This window comes from Anser cygnoides, chromosome 1, assembly GCF_040182565.1.
Source record: "Anser cygnoides isolate HZ-2024a breed goose chromosome 1, Taihu_goose_T2T_genome, whole genome shotgun sequence".
Classification (NCBI taxonomy): Eukaryota; Metazoa; Chordata; class Aves; order Anseriformes; family Anatidae; genus Anser; species Anser cygnoides.
The window spans coordinates 16,687,377-16,707,527 of NC_089873.1; the positions used below are offsets into that span (position 1 = coordinate 16,687,377).

General features: G+C 43.4%; 1 protein-coding gene across 4 annotated transcripts; it reads left to right on the forward strand.

Moving 5' to 3' along the window:
* The first annotated feature begins 926 nt into the window (after positions 1-926).
* TRMU (tRNA mitochondrial 2-thiouridylase) lies at positions 927-13,477 on the forward strand. 4 transcript variants are annotated; one of them, XM_048068493.2, is made up of 12 exons: positions 927-1,080; positions 1,445-1,610; positions 3,487-3,593; positions 4,064-4,186; positions 6,025-6,197; positions 7,105-7,158; positions 7,676-7,742; positions 8,554-8,654; positions 10,106-10,250; positions 10,514-10,596; positions 11,713-11,841; positions 12,232-13,477. In XM_048068493.2, exons 1-12 carry the CDS (start codon positions 990-992, stop codon positions 12,280-12,282), a joined length of 1,290 nt encoding a protein of 429 aa, XP_047924450.2. In that variant the 5' UTR covers positions 927-989; the 3' UTR covers positions 12,283-13,477. The 4 variants fall into 4 exon arrangements, with proteins under 4 accessions (XP_047924450.2, XP_047924451.2, XP_047924452.2 ...); XM_048068494.2 differs by having other exon boundaries at positions 1,445-1,539; XM_048068495.2 differs by lacking the exon at positions 927-1,080 and adding an exon at positions 1,143-1,320 and having other exon boundaries at positions 1,445-1,539.
* The last annotated feature ends 6,674 nt before the right edge of the window (positions 13,478-20,151 follow it).

Consider the following 20,151-nt stretch of genomic DNA (forward strand, 5'->3'; position numbering starts at 1 on the left):
CCAAGGCATTTACTAAAATTTCACTTAGGAGTCTGCTGCTCAGTTAAAGCAATACTCAAACCATGTCTTCATGTAGCCTTTAAGCAGGGTGCAGAAGCTAGTTCTTTGTACAGTTTCAAATGAAAACAAAGGGGGACACTTTAAAAACAACCAAAAACAACCAAAAAGGAAACACCACACCCACTCTTTCTCCCAGTATTGGTGTATTTGTGATTTCATTTTAAAATTAGGTTATGCCCTATTTCAGAAACTGAGAGAGAATCAACTGTTATGTGTCAGTTAAGAACAGTTTTGGGGGATGACCATAACAACTCTTTTATTGGCAATTTTCAGTGGGCTGTGTCAGCTACCCTGCGAACCATATCCCTGCATGGTCCTAAAGCAGGCATCAGGCCAGCTGAATAGTTGTGGGATTCACCGAGAGCTGACGGCATGTAGATGCATCCCACTCTGCCACTTTTCCCCTTCAAGGAGCAGGTCACTTGCCCAAACTTCACGGCAGTAAGTCCACAATGGGTGGGGGCTGCCCCGACCTCCAGACCTGCATCGTGCAGCATGTGGCACAGCTGCTGCCTCATTTAATGGTAGCGAACATGAAGCAATCGATCCTAGACATTAAGATTTTCACTGGGTCAAACTGTGGCTTGGTTTATCCGGTACAACTCGAGTCCTCTGCCGATGAGCAGCTGGCAGAGGTGGTTCCCACTGACTGCGCGGGGGGGGGGGGTCAAGGGCAGCAAATTCGGGCCACCTTCTCTAACTTTTACACTTTAATTGCCTTAATAACGCCTCCTCCACCCACCTCCCGTCCCACCTGCCCTCAGACAACCCCCTGTGCCGAGAAAAGCTGCCCCTGCTCGCCAGAAACCGCCCAGCCCCGCTCGCTCCCCTCACGCTAAGCCCGGCCCCCGGGGCCATGGCGGCGGAAGGGGCGGGCGGCGGGGAGGAAGGGGCGGTGGGGCCGAGCCGGGCCGATCCTGGCCGGGGCGATGCTGCGGGGGGCGGGGGCCCGCCATGTCGCCTGCGCCGTGTCCGGCGGGGTGGACAGCGCCGTGGCAGCGCTGCTGCTGAGGCGCCGAGGTGGGCGAGGGCGGCCGGGCCCCCGTCGGGTCTCGGCCGGGTCCCCCCGGGGCTGAGGGAGAGGGGAAGGCAAGGCTCGGGGCGCCGGAGGGAGCCGGTGGTGCAGGGGGAAGCCGGAGCAACTCGGCATTGTGTGCTGTTGCCGTGGGGATTTCATAAACACCTTATCTGGGTGTCAGCTATTGCTCTGCCCTTAGCGAAAATATTACGTGATAGCTTTACTGTGAAACTCCTAGCAGGGTGCGTGCATAATACAGAGTTTCTCGCATCTTCTGAAGGACGCGGTTGCCTTGAAAAACACAGTCCTAAGGCCCACCCTATAAGATTTTCAGTTTATCAGTCATTCCTTGCCTTCCCTTGGTAGGCTACCAAGTGACGGGCGTCTTCATGAAAAACTGGGACCCTCTGGATGAGCAAGGAGCTTGCTCCGTCGACCGAGATTGCGAAGATGCTTACCGGGTTTGTCAGAAGCTCGATATCCCTTTTCACCAGGTTTCCTACGTGAAGGAATACTGGAATGAAGTATTCAGGTAGAAACCTACTCAAAACAGGTGGTCTTTCAGAAAGAGATTAACATAGTGCCGTGTTCCTGTGAAAAGTGAGGATGGTAAAGGCAGTTTATTGCAGTATTATTGGTGCTAAAAGGAAGTAGTGACGCTCCTTAAACGCAGAATTGTTTTCTCTCTCATTCACATTTAACATCACAATTTAACTGTTGGTTTTAATACACTCGTTAATTTTGAAATTAATAGGTTTATCTACAGTTATTATGAATGCATGTTAATGCCATTATTGCAGCTCATTTCTTTTTCCTACATACTGGCCCAACATTATCGTAGCTTGAGGAAAAATTATGTCATGGGATGCTATTACCCTTGTTTATTTGTGTAATTTATGCAGTGCATTGTACGTTATATTAGTATATGCTGAATCCAGTTTATCACAGAGCAATCATGACTTAGCCTTCTTAAAATTTCTGACAAATTTGATGTTGTTCTCTGAAGTGGATGTTCAGATTTGCTCTTCCTATGACTTTGTTCCACTGTAATGGAAGAAAGTTATGCATGGAGAAAGCTGAAAGGTTTTCTTGGAAGGGAGAAGAAGGGAGGTATTGGTGTAACAACCAAATTTCTCTCCTACTTATTCAACATTAGTTCATTTTCCTCCTCCTTTAAGTAGTGCTCTTGTTACCTTGTCTTAGAAGAAACTGAGGAATAACTTAGTTGTGCTATCTCTGTGCCACATGGCAGTGGCATCAAGTTAAACACAAAACTCTTGCACATTCAGTGAAGAAAATGGTCCTGTTCTGGGAAGGTTCACTCCATTTTCATTTTTGGTGTGAGAGAATGAATGAATGGTATCAAAACTCTTGCGGGGTGGGGGATGGCTGTAAATGATGAATCAAAGATCACAGAAGATCAGCTTTCCTTTTGCTTCTCATCATTTATTAGTACAGCATTCCCAAGCAAAGTGTTGTAAGTATCTTGGTTTGTTCCAGAAGCCTTTTTTTCCTTACTGTCATCGCTGAGCTTGAATTTATTCCCTGAAGTCTCTCTTTAAAGGATTATTCATCAAAAACCACCTTTTATCAAGAGAACTATCTCAGGTCTTGTCTTTCCCATGGTCTGTACAGAGTCTGTTTCATGTCTTTGCATCAGAGAGATTCAGTAGTTCGTTTAAATACAGGTAAAGATTCTTTTCCAGGCTCTGCCCTCTGTCCCTTTTGACTTGAGTGACCACTGAGGGCAAGCAAAATAAAGCAAACATTGGGCCTTCTGCTGTCTCTGTGCATCGCTGTATGCTAATTTAATTTTATTAGTAGTTATTTAAATGTTTTCAAGCGAATAATGCTAAGCATTTTAGTTGCATGAAAGTGTAAAAACTACAATTTGACCATGAGAAACTATACTTATTTTTTGAGTGGGGAAAAAAAAAAAAGGCAGGAAAAAATGTCTATAAAGTTAAGGCAAGGTCCCATGACTGCTTATGGTATGCTCTCACAGATTAAGCTAGTGTCCTTGCAGCTGGAACACACAATCTCCTGGTGGCTGCTTGAAAAGCTTTGAAAAATTGATCAGGCTTTTTTAATTCTGAAAAATAAGTATTTTGTAAGAGATAAGTAGGATGTGCACAGTGGATAGCTGTGTCTCCCCTGAGTAATGGTAATTTAATAAATCATCTGTACTGTGCAAGATTGTGAATGATGGTTTGACCATGCCCTCAGTCTGGAGAAAATCCTGCAAGCATTGTTTTTTACAGGTTAAAAGCTGATGGATATTTTATCTCTTACATAAAATGCTTCATATGACTGGGTCTCAAGTTCTCCCGTGTAACTGATCTTCCTGTATTGGAGAGTATCGTGCAGTGCTAATAATGTTAATATACGTGTGACTCTTTATTTTACAGTGACTTCTTAAAAGAGTATGAATTGGGAAGGACACCTAATCCTGATATTGTGTGTAACAAGCATATAAAATTCAACTACTTTCTTCACTATGCTATGGATAACCTTGGTAAGGCTCTTTGAAGTGCATCAGTACACAGCGTATGCGGGGGAAATGCTAAAATGGTAGCAACTTCTGGAAAGGTGGGGAAAAACAGGAATTCAGTTGTGTGCATAAATTGTGCATCTCTGTGGCAGTATTTCAATATCTGTAAACTATTTGGGTTTGAATTTACTGTTATATATTTAGGAGCAGATTTAATTCAGGGATGCATGTTGACCTGAGCATTAAATCTTACATTCTTGGGTGGTCCTTAAAGTACAAAAACACAAATTCCAACATGCTGATTAACAGTTCATGTTGATTAAATAGCAGGGGTGTGATGCCTGTCAGTATAAGACTTCTCCTTAGGTTTTCTTCCTTCGTTGTTTTCTGCTTTTTTCCTAGATGTTTATAGCCCTGCTTTACACTGTGAATTTCAAGTATGTGCCTTTGTGAGTTTTATGTTTGTTTATTTTTCACCTTTTTTTCCTTGCTAGGAGCCGATGCAATTGCTACTGGGCATTATGCTAGGACGTCACTGGAGGATGAGGAAGTTTTTAATCAGAAATACACTAAAAGACCACAAGGGCTTTTCAGAAACCGGTTTGAAGTTAGAAATAGTAAGTAGTTTTATATTTCATCCTAGGTATGAAAGAGAAATTTAAACTATATTTTGTGTCACGTAATCGGGGAAGTTAACGACTTCACACGTGATGATTACTGTTTAAACCCCAGCCTCTAGAAGGCTGATTGGGCAAAACAGGGGATTTGCCTCACTGAAAATTACACTGACCAGTCAAGTGTTACATTTGCTAATCCAGGTGCAGAGGGGTAAGAATGAGTGTTTCAGGAGTAATCCACATTCTGGAGGAGCTGTAATGTGGATTAAGGAGACAGGGCTATCTTCCACACCCTGGAGAAGCATTTCAGGAAATCTTTGTCAAGTATTTCAGTGACTTATGTAAAAATTACTCGATGTGTTTCTTTTTTTTAATGAATGTATTCTTTGGCTATTCGGTATATAATAGACCTTATCATGGGGATATGCTTAGGTAGTATCTTTAGATTTACGACCTTTGAAACGTTAAAATTAATAACATTGTTTTATACAGTAATTGGACTCCAGTATAATTTTACTGGGGGAAAAAAGAATCTTTCATTCAGTGCCTTCTCCATTCCCCTGTAGGAGCCAGATTTTCCCAGGCAGATTAAGGTTCTGCCTACACTGCAATTGAAAGGTACAAGTGCAGCAAGTGTAGACATTTTTAAGGCCGTAATTCCCAGCTCAGCAAAGGTACTAACAGCAGCAGCAGGTTTTGCTCTTCACTTTAATAGCCTGCCTGTGGCTGTACATAATCAGAAGTTGATACCTGCACCACAGTGGTTCTGTTGTTACCAGTACCTGAGCCAGCTTGATTAATGCTGTTCTGGGTCTGACTCTGCGTGGAACTATTGCAGTTTGGATGGCAATGTGGGTATCTCCCAAACAGCTCTGCTGTGGGCCGTAATGCAGGAAAGTAACTCAGCTGAAGCACATAGTGCACCCAAAGGGAAAGAGACCTGCAAACTTCCTCTCTTGCAAAGCTGCCACGGTGATGTTTGTATATTACAGCTTCTTGACTTTCGGTTGTTTGTTCTGGACTTAAGGAGCTTTATATGTTTCGTCATCTTGGATTTTATTTCTGGGAAGTTGAAATGGCTCCAGTGGGACCAGCGGTCTGTCCTTGTGGCAGCCTGATTCACAGTTGTAATACCTTGTAATAGTCTAAGCAGGCTTCCTGCCCTGTTACTGAGAATTTGTAGTAACAGTTGTGACTGAGCTCCTGGCCCGTAGTTAGTGTTCACTTCAGCCAAGCAATGCACCAATAGAGTTTGTACATCACCAGAGCTATTAGCTCTTAAAGAAAGTGGACAGAACATGATTGAAAAACTACACTGAATTTATTTCATCTGGGTTATCAGGAGGCTTCATTTACTGCTCACTTTTTATATGAAAGAAGAAAATCAAACTTTCCTCTCCTTAGATCACCCACTGGAAATAGCTGTGATGACTGTTCACATCGCTGATTTATAGCAGTGTGATTTATGTGCAAAATTATTTTAAAAACGGTGTACTCTAGGATGTTTAAATATTCATTCTCCCTTATGTGAGAGCTGTTTCCATCTTTAATATCGTTAATGTTCTTGCCAGTGAAACTTGCAGTAGTGTAATCGATGGGGCAATGCAAGGTTTTTTCAGGTTCTGCATTGTAGAAGATCAGAATGTTTCTGTATCTTTTCAGGGGTGAGGAAATATTCAAACATTTTCAATTAGATTTTGAAAACCCTGAAAAATGCTGTCTTTCACATGGTTTGGAAATAATAAAAATTAAAATGTTGATTACTGAACAAAATGCTAAAGGAAGTTGAAATATTAAAGGCAGTTACTGAATTGTTTTTTGTGTTCTGTGCTTTGCAGCTGTAAAACTCCTTCAAGGAGCTGACCTCTTTAAAGACCAGACCTTCTTTCTAAGTCAGGTCTCCCAGGATGCTTTGAGGAAAACCATTTTTCCTTTAGGGGATTTAACAAAAAGCTTCGTAAAGAAGATAGCATCGGAACATGGCCTTCATCATGTGCTAAAGAAAAAAGAGGCATGGTAACACTTAAACTCTTTTGATTTGTATTTCTCTCTGAAATGGACTTTTCTGAACTTTTGGAAACTTAATCTCTGATCAATCAGCTGTTTAAGCAAACAATAATAGAATAGGTTGGGAAGCAGTTCTGTAGTTGTCTGCCTGCTTAAAAGTACTTTTATGAGCCTGTGGTTAGTTCTATATTTTAGCTTGCAGATAATTTGTGTGCCGTTGTGTCTTAGAAGCACTAAGGTGAGGGTGAATGAGATAGGAAGCTGTAAGCCTTAAGGAAAGTGTTCTGTGTTACAGCAGGTGAGAAGCCTTGATGTTTATTTCCCGTAGCTTTCAAGGGCTTCTGCACTAGACGTGTTTTTGAATGTCTTCGCTGAGACTGAGTCCTACTGGTCTTCAGTCACTTTGTCAAAAAAAAAAAAAAAAGTGTTTCCCTGGCTAAGAACTTACACTTCATGATTTGATCCTAACAAACGTGATAGAGGCAGCAGTTGTGTGCTGATACAGTCTTGATTGCTCTAAATGTTTATATTTCTCCACGTAAATGGTTATCTGAAGAATGTAGGCAGTAACTGAAAGGAAAACCTGCTTGTTTAAGTTTTACTTCAAGACATAGACTGTATCTATATAATTTATATCAGTTTTGTACGTTATCTGAAAGACTTCTGTTTACAATATATGTACAATATAGTCACCGATGTTTTAACGTATGCCTTTACTGAACATGTGTTCTATATTTTATTATTTCTCTCCTGTGCGCATGGCTCTCACTGATACTGTATAGGAGTTGTTTACGTATGTTGGAGAAGATGTTGCGGGTTTGTTCATTTTATGAGATGAGATGAGTAATATACGTTACTTCCAATGGCTTTCTCTGCTTTTCTATGGATTCAGTACCGCTTTTCCTTTTCAGAGTATGGGAGTTTGTTTCATTGGTGAAAGAAACTTCAAAAAATTCCTTCTGGAGGTGAGTAACGTTAAACCTAAGGCAATCTCTGTGATCTGTTCTGGTTCTGTCTACGGAAAAATCTCTGCCAGCTGGTGGCTGGCACTACGTAGCATCTCCCTTTGCAGTCCCAAGCCTACCAGAAGCTAACACCAGCAGCCTGTGTGAGGAAGCTTGCCCCTCCACCGGTGCATAGCCCATCACTTTCTGCATCAGCAGGACTCAGCGAACTCACTCCTGTGCCTGCTAGGCTCTGACGTGTGACTGGGATATGAGAGGGGCAAATGGTTGAAACCCGCTGTTCGCTGACGTAAATGAGGATGGGGGGAGTGAAGCACAGGATTAGTGCTGATGGGGACTGCCCCTCCTGCTTTTTCTCCCACAGGCAGCCCGAGGGAAGCAGCAGTAAGCTGCTTGAACAGTGCTTGCTTGTGGAACAGCTATTTTCCAACTCCAAGAGAACGTAGTGACAGAACTTGAAATATATTTTGAGTATTTGGGGGCCATGTTTTAACTTAAATCTCTTGCTGTTTGGTAGTATTTAGAACCTCGACCAGGGAACTTTGTTTCCATTGAGGATAAGAAGGTGCTGGGAACACACAAAGGTAATTGGCTAACCCACCTCGATAACTGCTTTTAGAGAAATGGAGTAATATTGCTTACATTTAGAACGAAAAAGTTTGTGAAATTCCAAACAAGTTAAAGATTTTTTCCAGTTTGATTTCTCTAATGATCATGGAAAGCTTGCTTTAAACGGTATGTAGAGCTGTGAACTACAACTGATACTTGATTTTTTTTGTTTCATGTTGCAAGGAAGTAAATTGTAGAAATTATTAGGATTACTCTGTTGCTACTAACTAATTGTTAATTTACCAAGAGACCATTGTTCACTTAATTCTTCTAAAGTGACTACTTCAGTTCCAGATTCTTTATCATCTAAACTTTGCAGAAAAATCATGCCCCTTAGTGATGGACAGTAGGACATCGCCAGAAATGGGCAGGTTACCTCTTCCCTTCCTTCTGTATGCTTCCTCTGCTCTCTCCTCAGCTCTAACTGCCAGAACAGAGCTCCTGTCCCACGTAACATATGGAAGTGGGATGTCCTACTGCTACATACAGTAGTAAGGGGAACTAGTAAGACTGATAGCAAAACCACAAGTCAACTGAAATAGAGAAAAGTTTGGCTTTTGGAAGAGTACCGCAGTAGAAACGGCTTAGTTTGAAATTGTGTGCTTCAGGTACAGATGGAAACTTTCAAGTAGATGTTGGCTGAACTTGTGATTGGCACGCTTCTCTAAAACACTTGGTTCTTTATTCTTTGCTTAGTGGTAAAGCTTTGGGGAAATGCTTTTAATATATTTTTTGAAAGTAAAAGAGTAAAAGATGCTAGCAGCACTCCATTTTCATGTTTTTTAGGTTGGTTCCTCTACACAATAGGCCAGAGGGCTGGGCTAACAAATGTGAAGGATGCTTGGTTTGTTGTAGATAAAGATGTCAGCACTGGAGATATCTTTGTGGTGAGTTAATTAACACTGGCATTGTGAATGCCTCATGCAAGCATTTCATGACTCCTGCTGTACGGAATGTGATCCTACCTTGGGCAGAATACTTGGCTCTCCTATTGGGGGAAACAAGTGCCAGCTAGCGCAGCATCTGCGGGTTTGAAACACCTTGTCCAGACTGGCTTTCGGTGAGTGGAAGATTGCCTTAGATTTTGGCAGCAAGCTTTTTCCACTTAAATGGCAAACACTGGAAAAACTCAACCAGTCTACTGAGCTCTCATTTTTTACTCAAAAAAAGTAAGAGTTCCCTGTAATAATTATGACACAGTACAGTGTATTGTCTTGGTTTACTATGTTTTGTTGTTTTGTTTTTCTGGTAAAGGAGGTAATAGCCAGTAATACAGTTTTATCGTTTTGAAAACTGAGGCAGAATATACTACTGTGAATCATTGGTGTTTTAGTGACTAATCATAAGAGGTGATTGGGGCTCTGCACCTCACCAGCTTCGTTAATGTTTCCTACTGTTCTTAAAGTTGTTATTTTGATACTGACATGATTATAATGAGGTGTGTTGCTACTTGCTGACTTGCCTGAGGGGGGAAAAAAAAATATAATCAAAACAGAGTTGAGAGGAAGCAGACAGGACCACTAAGAACTTAAGGCTGTGTGTGTGCAACACGTCCCCAACAAAGGAGTGACTGGGGCTTGGCAGGCCACCCTTTGTACAGACTTCAATTTTGTTCAGTAACGATGTACAAAATATATGGAATTTATCCTTGTTTTCATACAGTGCTTGTCCCTGCTTTTTCTCATTGTGAGAAATGACTCCAAGGTTTTAAATTCTGCTTTTCTATAAAGCAAATCCTCTTGATTTCAGCAAAGATGTCTAACTTGCATCTTCAATTTTATTTCTCATATGACAGCAGTATGTTTTGGAGGTTAAAAAAAAAAGTATGAGGGATTGCATTTATAATGTCCTTTCCTCAATTCTAAGGACGGTACCTGTCCAGAAGTAGGATACTGAAGATTTGATTAGCAGCATAGCCTAGATTATAAATATAAACTGTCTTGTGTATTTTTTTTCTGAATGAAAGAGCTTCTTCATTATATTGCAGCACTAGAAATATACTTGTTGCTTCTAGAACAAAAGGAAGAGTGATACAAATCAACAAGAGGTCTGAACTCGGCCTGAAGAAGGCAGAAATAGGATTGGAGAAAAAAATATAAGAAGTGACATGACTCTTGAGATGTAGAAGACTGACAAATAATTCGGGCTTGCTTTAGCATATTATTTCATTAAAGGTTTCCACCTGGAAGCTGATAAATGCTAATAAATGCTTGGTTTTGTACTCATTTCACCTTTATTTTGTTACGGCTTGGTGCTGCTTCTGTATTTTGCTTCATTTCACAACAGTCCTAGGCTCTTTGGCAAAAACATCACCACTGAGTAAACGTTGTATTTTCAGGCACCATCAACAAATCACCCTGCTCTGTACAGAGACCTGTTGCGGACAAATCGGGTGCACTGGATAGCAGAGGAACCTCCTGCAGAGCTCATTAGGGATAAAATGATGGAATGTCATTTCAGGTTTCAGCACCAGATGGCACTGGGTAATCAAACCTTGTTCTGTTTTTTTTTTGTGGCTTTTCTGTTATTTTTTATTCAGTTTGTGAAGTAGTATTGTGTTCAGCGTAGTTTTGCAGAAACAGCTGAAATGTTTGGTTTGCCTTTCTGTTTCTGTAGTATTTTTATCAAACAATTCTGTGTGGTGGTGTGTTGACTTAGATCTGTTTCACCTGGTGATGAAAGTTGGTTTTGTTTTAATGTGAACATAAGGATTAACTGGCAGGTGTTTGGCCATTTTCTGCTCCAGTGCCTTGTGTGCTGACTCTAAACCAAGATGGGAGTGTGTGGGTGACACTAGTGAAGCCAACAAGAGCTCTCACACCTGGGCAGGTAAGTTGTTAGAAGCGACTTTCTTGCCATTTTGGGTTTTTAAAATAGAGTAACTAGTAAAACAGAGAAGTGTTTTTAACAGCTGGAACAAAATAGGTGATTTATTTGCATGTGAGAGCAGTTAGCTCTGTTTTGGTTATTTATCCACTACTTTACAAGATGTTTGTTTCCAGCTTAAGGTAGCCTGTTGTTATCCATGTGTTCTGAGAGGCTGGCTTACAAGTTTTAGAAGTATATGAAAAGGTCTCTGATAATCAGTTATATATGCAGAACTGGTATCTGTTGTTGTCCTCGAGAAATAGATTGTAGAAGTCATTAGGCTGTGTAATGTGGTTTTAGTGTTCAGATTTGTTTAGTGAGGATCTGTGTTCAGCAAAGCTCGTTTTCCAGAATGGGTAATGTGCGGTGATGCCTCTCCACACCGCTAATACAAGGGTGTACGCCATCCCATTATGAGCTAGAGGTTTTCAAACATCTCCTGCATTTCCCAAAGCCAGGCCTCTGTGGGATACATCCTGAGGCCAATTGTCTGAGGGCTGTTTGTAACAGAGGGGTGAAGTAAGAGAAGTGAGTAAGCTGCCAGAGCGGATGGTCGGTTTGAGAAACCCCTGACTGCCTGGAGCCTGTAACTGGGCTTTTTACTGAGAGGGACAGGCCAGGAGGTCTGTGCTCCTCCTCTCCTGTATGAACCCAGATGTGAGTCCCAGCTGCTTCCTCCAGGTGGTCTGCCTCAGTAGTCCCTTTGGCAGCAGGCTACCTTGGTCCCCTCCTTTTTTGAGAAGTGCCGCAGTAGCCTGGGCAGAGTTGTCAAGGGAAGGTACAGTGGAGATGCAGGTGATGTTATGTGTGTCATCTCCTGTGGGAAAGGAAGCTTTTTGGAACAAACCATTCCACCACAGTAGCTGAAGAGTTATCAGATAATCTTGCAGAAGTTCATCAGGAAATTTCTACTATCAGACTTGTATTTAAACTCTTGTGAGTCAGCAATTCCGGTGCTTTTTAATTTTTTTTCTTGAGATTTGGTTAGAACAAATATAGATGCATATAATCACTGTCCAGCAGGCCTTGCACAGCCTGCAGAAGCTGAAAAAAACTTTCCCTGTGTTCATCTCCTAGTTTGCTGTGTTCTACAAGGGCGATGAGTGCCTGGGCAGTGGGAAGATCCTAAGGCTGGGCCCGTCGGTGTTTACCATGCAACAGGGCAAAAACCGAGAGGAGGGTGCAAAGAAGGAAGACGTTGATAAGGTAGAACCAGCAACATAGCATCTGGGTTTGCTTATTGAAGGACTGTGAAAAAATTTCTGCCTGAGAATGAGAAAAACAGTAATAAACATATTTTTATTGATTTGTATGTTCTGAAGGTCAGTTGACTATCTAGTCCCAGCTCTTGACTGTTAGCACTGACGAGGTTTAAAACACAAGCTAGTTTGGTACAACGTTATTGAACTGGGTGGTGGTATTTATGTTAATACGTATCAAGGAGTGTCTTGAAGTTATTCAGTAATAGTTGCAAATACAAGAATTTTAATATAAAAAGAATCATGGCTGAAATTATGAACTTTTATGTATAAGTGAAATATTTTTTTTCTTACTTGAAGATACCTGGTTTCTAGGTAAAGTCTGTGTGTTTTACAGGAAATGTGTGCTCATGCATTGAACTCTGGGAAAGGAATGAACGATGTTTAAGTCCAGTATTTCGCCTGAACACTGAGCAACAGATATTTATTTTTAATCCGATACAGTTTTATAAAAAAATGTTCTAGATTCTTAAACTGTACTAAGTAATGTTTTAAAATGTTTGCTATTCAGAAATACAGATCTAGGAGCTTTAAAACAGTCTTGATATTTAATTTTTTCACACAACTAATTTTTTGTTAACTACTGAGGGCAGAGGCTGGAAGAGACAATACGTTGTCATGCTTCAGAAAAATGCGATTTCATACGTGTTTCCGTATTATATAGCTAACTTAATATAGACCAGATAATAATTAGATCTTGGATTGTGCCACGTGTCAAAATGGAGTGGTTATTAGGAAGAACCAAATACCTCTGTCCAAATTATACACAGTTAGGATTGAGTGTATATCGAGAACACCCTGCACTTTGAATAAAACTTCATTATTAGCAAGTCAACAAAAATAAATTCCTGTATTTCCACACAGTAATAAAAGGCAACTCATTAAAGTGCATCTATGCAGGAGCAAGATTTATTAAATGGGTGTAGAATTTTGAAATTGCATCCAGCATCCAGTTTGGGCAGTGGGAAAGCTCTAACATGAATAGATCATTTCAGCAGATTTGAAAGCTTGGGTTACACGTCACCTCCTGTCCTTTTCTGGTGTCTTAGTTTCTTCTAAGAATTCCTTGTATTCCTTCTTGTGAGAAAAGTTACAAGTAATCACTTTTCTCCAAAGTGTGGAAATATAAGGGGGAGAAGAGGAGAAGACACTTTTGTGTCCAGCTGCTAATCTGGCAAAGTTCAACACACAGTTCAGGGAGCTTTGTGTGTGGGGGGGGAAAACAGGACTGTTAAAATCTTCGATATTTATTCAACATTACAAAAGATCTGGGAGCAGACAAAAGCCATCCTTTTTCACTGGTGCTGAAATCGATTCAATTTAAGTTTGTATTCAGAGTGCCTGGCCATGTGCAGGTTAACAGTAAAGACTGTTGATGCTTCATGTCAGCTCTTGACTTGTGTTAGGGTAGTCATGTTACGGGTCTCAGTCGTCATTGTGTTTTCCCAATATTCTCTTCGTCTTTCTTGAATTTTTTCTTTTCAAAATGTCATTAATTGATAACGTGTTAATGTTCCATGTTTTCCTCATCTGAATTTTCCAGTAAATGTCCCCATTAAAATCTTCAGAAATGTTTTGTGTAATATTAGTGTGGTTTTTATTGTTACTTCATCGTACATCAGTCACGGGTATGTTTGTTATTTGATCCACTCCTGGTAGAGATAGCTTTAGCTGTGAGTGCAAGAAAAAGGACATAGATATTCCCATGTCTTCAAAATTCCCTTTCTGTAAAATTCACAGGATTGCAAAAACTGGAAGGGACCGCTGGAGAACATGTAGAACTCCCCTGCTCAAAGCAGGGGCAACTAGGGCCTGTTGCTTAGGACCATAGTGTCAGGTTTTGAATATCTCCAAGGATGGAGACTCCACAAACCTGCATTGATAAGATCCCTCTGGCCCTTCCCTTTTAAAGGCTGGATAGTCACAGCTGCTTCTTGTATGACAGATGCTCCAATTTGCCCACATCAGCTCCTCATCTGTGTCAGAAAGTTATCATCAGCACTCCAGAGACCTCCTGGTGCCTTAGTGTTGTCCCTGCAGCAGGTATTGGGGTGGTTGAAGTCCACCGGGGGACCAGGGCCTGTAAACATGAGACTTCTCCAACTTGTCTGAAGCAGGCCTCACCTAGTTCTTCCTGATTCCGCAGTCTGTAGCAGACACCCTCAGCAACATCACCCAGGTGGGTCAGGCCCCTAATCCTAACACATAACCCTGAGGTAGCTCGCTGCCCACCCCCAGGCAGAGGTCCATGCCTTCCTGCTGCTCTCTAACATCCTGGGAGACCCCTGCTCCTCACTTTCCCAGCTGTCCTTTCTGAAGAGCCTGCACCCATCCATCACGGCACTCCTGTTCTGTGAACTACCCACCCTGTGATCCCAATGAGACTGTAGCCCTGCAACTGCACACAAGCCCCTAATTCCTCCTGTGTATTCACCAGCCTGTATTCGTAGGTGTGCAGGCCCTCTGGAGGGAAATCCTGTCAAGCTGAGCTCCCAACAGAATTGTGACAACATCCCCCATTATGCTCATTTGTGTGGGTATGTTTGGGCTGGGGCCTCTTTAGCCTATTTTGTTTTTCAAGGTCTTTTCTGTCTGGATCACCACGCCACCTTTGCTCACCCCCCAGTCCACCAGAGTCTCCTGGTGAGCCGCAAACCTCCCTAGGCAGTGGGTCAGGTCAGCCGCTGGAGCCGTCCCCTGTGGCAGGGAATGTCCCCCTGCTGTCACTTGCTGCTTTCTCCTGGTGCTGCTGCAGGGCCCGGGCTCCCCTGGCATGGAGGCTTTGGTGGAAAAAGCTCTCAACTCACTTGTTACCACAGCACTGGCCCTGTTGTGTGGCTGCAGGGGGAGCAGCAGCCATCTTGGCTCCAGGGCTCACCAGTTCCCAGCCTTCGCCATTACAAAGGTTACCACTTCCCAGCCTGATGAGCACACAAGGCTTGTCCCTCCTTTGGTACAGCTGCAGGTTCAGGGTCTCAAAGTCTCAGGGGAGATCAAGTCTGTCTCTTTTTCATCACCACTGACATGTCCTAGGCTGCTGGCCTCGCTGCTATGGCTCCTGGTGACACACACACCACCAGTGACCACCTCCTGCAGCCAAGGACCCCATGTTCCCCAGCACTAGCAAGGGCCACCAGGCATCTCCCAGGCCTGAGGGGCTGCAACCCCTCACTTCCTCACAACCTCAACTCCCCAAACTTCAGGAGTTTGGTCTGAGACAAGTTACTGGTATTTGAAGTCCTAAGGTTGCTGAGTAGCTACCATTGTGGCTGACAGCACGTGGAAACCAAAGGAAAAGGTCTTCAAAAGCAGTGAATGACTTCAGAACCAGTGTTAGCCCAAGGTGGTGACTTCGTTTAGCTTAAGGCTCTGTTTGACACTACTAGTTTCTAACCATTATTTTATTTTATTGTCTTGTGTAAGTGCTTTTTGCTTTCATATTTCCACCAGGTAGTGCTGCCTTTCCTATATGCCTCAAAGAATTTAAACATATAAATTCCTTGGGATCTAGAAATCCAAAATTTAGTTATTGTATAGCCAGCAACAAACCTTCAACTTAATAAAGTGTTCCTAAGTTCTCATAGCCACTTAAATGTCTGCTTCTGGCCATGCCCCAACCCCCTGGAGATGATATCAGGTCTTGGACATAGAGGTACAAAACTCTGCTTGGAGCTCAGGTCAAGTGAACCAGGACGCATACAGCTGCTTCCCAGCTCCCTAATTTTAAGCTCACTTTTTCTTAGTCTTTTGAACCTGCTCTGAAAATGTTTTCTGGGTAAAACTACTTGATAGCTTTGAATAGGCCTTGAAAATACTTTCATAACAACAACCACTGCAAAAAACACCAAGGTGGTGTTTTTTGGCTAACACTTGGCTAAGGCACAGTCGATGCAGAAGTCACAAGTGCTTTCAACATCCTTATGAAGACTTCAGCAGTTCTGGCAAAGAGATCCCACTTTTGCTCATGGCAGCAGAGTTCGGCCAGTGCTTCTTGTAGTGTAGCTGGCGTAGGTCACACTGTGAGCAGCTACAGTAGGAGGGAGGTGTGCTTCCCTGCTTTTCTTTCAGCATTCTTAAAACTGGATGCAGCAGCAATCCAGGATGGCTAGTGTAGAAAACTGATAAGGTAACATGCTGCTCTTCCATGGAAAACGCTCTAGCAATGGTCTCAATTCCCCTTAGAGGCTCAGGGACTTGGATTTTATCATCAGAGCTGAATGTCATGGCTCTGCTGAAGAAACCACTTCTGATGAACAGGTGACTAAAAAATAAACCGCAGAACTGCTGAGGCTGGCAGGGCCCTCAGGAGGCCGGCTGCTCCCACCCCTGCCCAAGCAGGTACACCCAGAGCAGGCTGCCCAGGACCACGTCCAGGCGGCTTCTGGAGGTCTCCGAGGAGGAGACCCCACAGCCTCCCTGGGCAGCCTGTGCCACCAGTGCTCTGTCACCCGCACAATAAAGAAATATTTCCCGATGTTCAGATGGGCCTTCCTGTGCTTTGGTAAGCAGAGATACATTGGCTAAAGAATGGAGGCTGCAGTTTCATGGTGATGAAACTTTGTGCCATGGTGATGAGCAAAGAGCTTCAACACAGTAAAGCAATTGCTGATACTGCTCCCAATGAATCTCACTGTACCTCTGAGAGAAATAAATCAGTAGGCATTTGTGAAATTCAAATTGCATGGGGTGTTTTACAACAGGTTGCACGCTTCAAGCAGCATGAGGTTGCATGTTTAAAGTTCAGCATTTCCAAATAGCTTGCACGGTTTGAAGGGGACAATAAGTTTCTCTTCCCTTCCCACACATTTCTCCCAGGCAAGGATCTCGACCACTCCTTGCTCCTCTCCTACACAGGCTCTCTGGCGCAGTGATTTTTATTTTCTGAGGCACATTTCTAATGCTGAATCTAGGCTGTGATACACAAGCTGACTGCATTTGCACAGAGGGGAGTGGTTTCAGTGTTAGCAGGCAGCACCGAGATGAGAGCGGTGTCTGAATCCTGCCCAGCCCTGAGGCTTGCAGCCCGGCCAGGCCTATTGTGAAACAGCGGTGAAAACGGTGGAGACACAGCTGTAACACACCTTGGCAGCACCAAGGTAAGAGTTTGCTGCCTGAGGGCTGGGCCACCGCGATGGCAGCGCCTGTGGGGCAGCCGGGCCTGGTGCCGACGCTGTCTCTCACAGGAAACCTTTGCCAAGGCTGGAACTTGGCTTACTTTGGATCAAATTTGATAGGAACGGGCTGGCTGGCATGTGAATTTTCATTTTGATCTCCTGTGGAACGCCTGAAGTAGATCAGTATCTGCATGCTTTTTAAAATGAATCAGTTTTTTGTCATTTTTTTCTCCCACTTCAAGCAGCAGACTGCAAGCAGGTGATTTCACCTTCAAGTTGTCATTAAGCTTTTTAGCTCTTGAAATACACGGCTTCAGAGACTTAAGTGAATAACTATTTTAAAAAGGACTTTCCCCTTCCAAAGTAGAGAAAATGATAACAAGATTTGGGTCACGGAACTGAAAAACCATGACTTATTCCAGCTAACTGAATAGAAATTGCTCTTGTACCCCATGAGCATGTGTAAAACCTGTGTTGCTGAGTGTATAATGTCTGAAAACTTGCAGAGTGCTGTCTTTTTCTAAAAGTGTTTGTGTTAAAGCTGGCCTAATGGCTCTCCTGTCTTTGCTCCTTTCCCAGTCAAGGGACAACGTGGTGGTGTCCCCGTCTGTGGCTGGTCCTGCAGAGCTGCAGGACGGGGATGTTCCCACAAGCATTGTAAGCAGGATTCTCCTCTAACCCTTTTTTCACCCAAGCAGCTTTTTGGAAAGGTGAGGCATCGCTCAGGAGTTGTGAAGGGCTTAATTCACACTGCAGCAGCTCAGTATTTGGGGGTCTCGCAAGAAAAGCACTGGCTCTTAGTGTACGAGTCAGCTTGTAGGGCTGGAAGGAGCTTTCATCTCTCTGCTTCAAAACTAAATTAGCTGGAAACCACAGGGAAGAAAGCCGAAAATCTATTTTTATAAAGCTTTTTTTTTTCTTTTTGGAATAGATCTATCTTCTCAGCATATTTGTAACAACAACAAAAAATAACAGCTTTGGATCTGGTTGCAACATTTGGATTTTTACATCTATATTGAGATTTGTCCCTTGTGGACAGAGCTGAGCTCTCCTTGGGATCTGGAGTGTAGTAACAGGGCACGAGGCAATAGTTTTAGACTAAAAGAGGGGAGATTTAGATGAGATGTTAGGAGGAAATCCTTCACTCAGAGTTTGTGAAGCACTGGCACAGGCTGCCCAGAGAAGCTGTGGCTGCCCCATCCCTGGAGGTGTTCAAGGCCAGGCTGGATGGGGCTTTGGGCAACCTGGTCTGGTGGGAGGTGTCCCTGCCCGTGGCAGGGGGTTGGAATGAGATGGTCTTTAAGGCCCCTTCTAGCCCAAACCATTCTGTGATTCTTTGTGCGCAGCCCCGTGTGCCGCGTCACTCCAGCAGGAGAGGAGAATGACCAGTGTGAAGATTCACAGAGCAGCCTCTGCTGCCTGGGTTTCAGGGTCCTGCCATTTCAGATTTAAGCACACAACCTCCTCCTCCACCTTTATTTCCAAAACTGTATTTTCCAATCCCTTTTCCTTTGTCCAAACATAACAAACCCATTTTCAGCTTGGACACTCCCGCACAGGAAGGTGCAGTGAAGGCCTGTGCTACCGCTTTTCCACATGGGAAGTTTTTGGGTTCTGCAGCAAGGGACAGCAGAATAAGCTACAAAGGCCTCTCCATGTTACCAAACAGCCTCTGAGTCAGGCAATCAGTAAAAGCAGGCCATGGCAAGCATGCAGCACCATCTGCTCTGCAGTGATGCCTTCTTCAGGCTGTATCCCCTTTAAAGGATGGAGCCTTTCCATCTCCTGCCTGCTGGTCCTGATACCGATGAGCATTTCTTCAGCTTCTCCAGAGGTCTGGTGAGCTGGAGACTGGGGAATCTCTTCTGAATGCAAGAGGCTGTTCAAGGGAAGGGGGCTTATAAGAAAAGCTGGTGTGGAGGGAGGCTAAGGTGTGTGAGCTGGGGGGGGTTTGGGGCCAGCTGATAGCTCTGTCAGTCAGACTGAGCACGGAGTGGAGAAAGTCAGGTCGAAACCGCAGATTTCTCTGAATGGATTAGGTGCTAGCTTCTTTAACTAAAGTCAAATTGTTTAATTTATCCAAGCAAACCAAATCAGACAGCCCTGGATACTCCCAAACCCTCCCCACCACCACTGCGATACCATGGAGCTGCCACGTGCTCCTCTCCCCTGGGGCAGGTGCTGGGAAGGTCCCTGTCTACGTCTCCCCATCTATTGCTTGCTCCGGGGCTGATGCACGCCAGCACAGCAGGGAAATCCTGGGCTGGCTGCTGCTCACTGCAGTGCACTAGGGTGTCAGTGGGAGAGACGGAGGGGCTGAACCATCTGGGTAACATTTCTTGTCTTATTTCAAGCAGTCCAGGGAGATTTCCATCTAAAAATGAGAAATAGTAGCACAGATCTCTCTGACCACCCGCACACCTCGAAGGACGAGTCCCTGGTCCTGCTGCAGCTCCTGCCTGATGGCAATGCTCAGCCACCCTGGTACGGGTTTGTGCCGCCGGGTGAGGAGCTATATAAAATTATAAACATCAAAGAAGGATGGATTATAAATGTAAAAAGACAGCAACGTGCCATGACTAGATACGATGAGGCATCTGGTGGATTTAAGTTTGGTGCTGGATTAAAGGTAGTTTTTATTTTAATCTAGTTACTTAAGGTGGAAGGTTTTTTTTTGCCTGCATACACATTTATCTATCGCTCCTCCCTAGGCGTACATGAAGGACTCTGCAGGTCTTGTCATGCCAGCCAGCTCCATGGCAGAGGAAATCTGCTAGCAACGTTGCTGTGTGCAGTGAAACTGTGCAATTCATTTATTTCAAGGCTGAAAGGTTTGGCTTTAAAGACATGGCTTTAAAACTGAAGATCAGTTTTTTATTACAAAGAAATATAGCATCAAACAAAAAAATAGACATATATATAGAGAGATAAATGTTACAAAAACTATAGAATCAGAATAGCCTACACTGGTTTAAAATACTAAAGGAGGTGTTTTTATGGTAAAAGATTTTTAACACCGAACAAGTTTTGCACCTAGCTTTTAAAGGAGGAAATAACAGAAGAAAAATCTCTGTGAACTGGTTCGCAGCTGGGTGTTGAACTATATTTAGGTAACGTGGCCATTTCATGGAGCAGAGACCAGC

What these genes read in the sequence shown, in the direction of transcription:
- TRMU (XM_048068493.2), top strand. Translation starts at nt 990, where the DNA reads ATGCTGCGGGGGGCGGGGGCCCGCCATGTCGCCTGCGCCGTGTCCGGC. An exon ending in TCAAAAAATTCCTTCTGGAG is followed by an intron (nt 7,159 to 7,675) that starts GTGAGTAACGTT and finishes GCTGTTTGGTAG; the next exon opens with TATTTAGAACCTCGACCAGG. An exon ending in GCACTGGAGATATCTTTGTG is followed by an intron (nt 8,655 to 10,105) that starts GTGAGTTAATTA and finishes TTGTATTTTCAG; the next exon opens with GCACCATCAACAAATCACCC.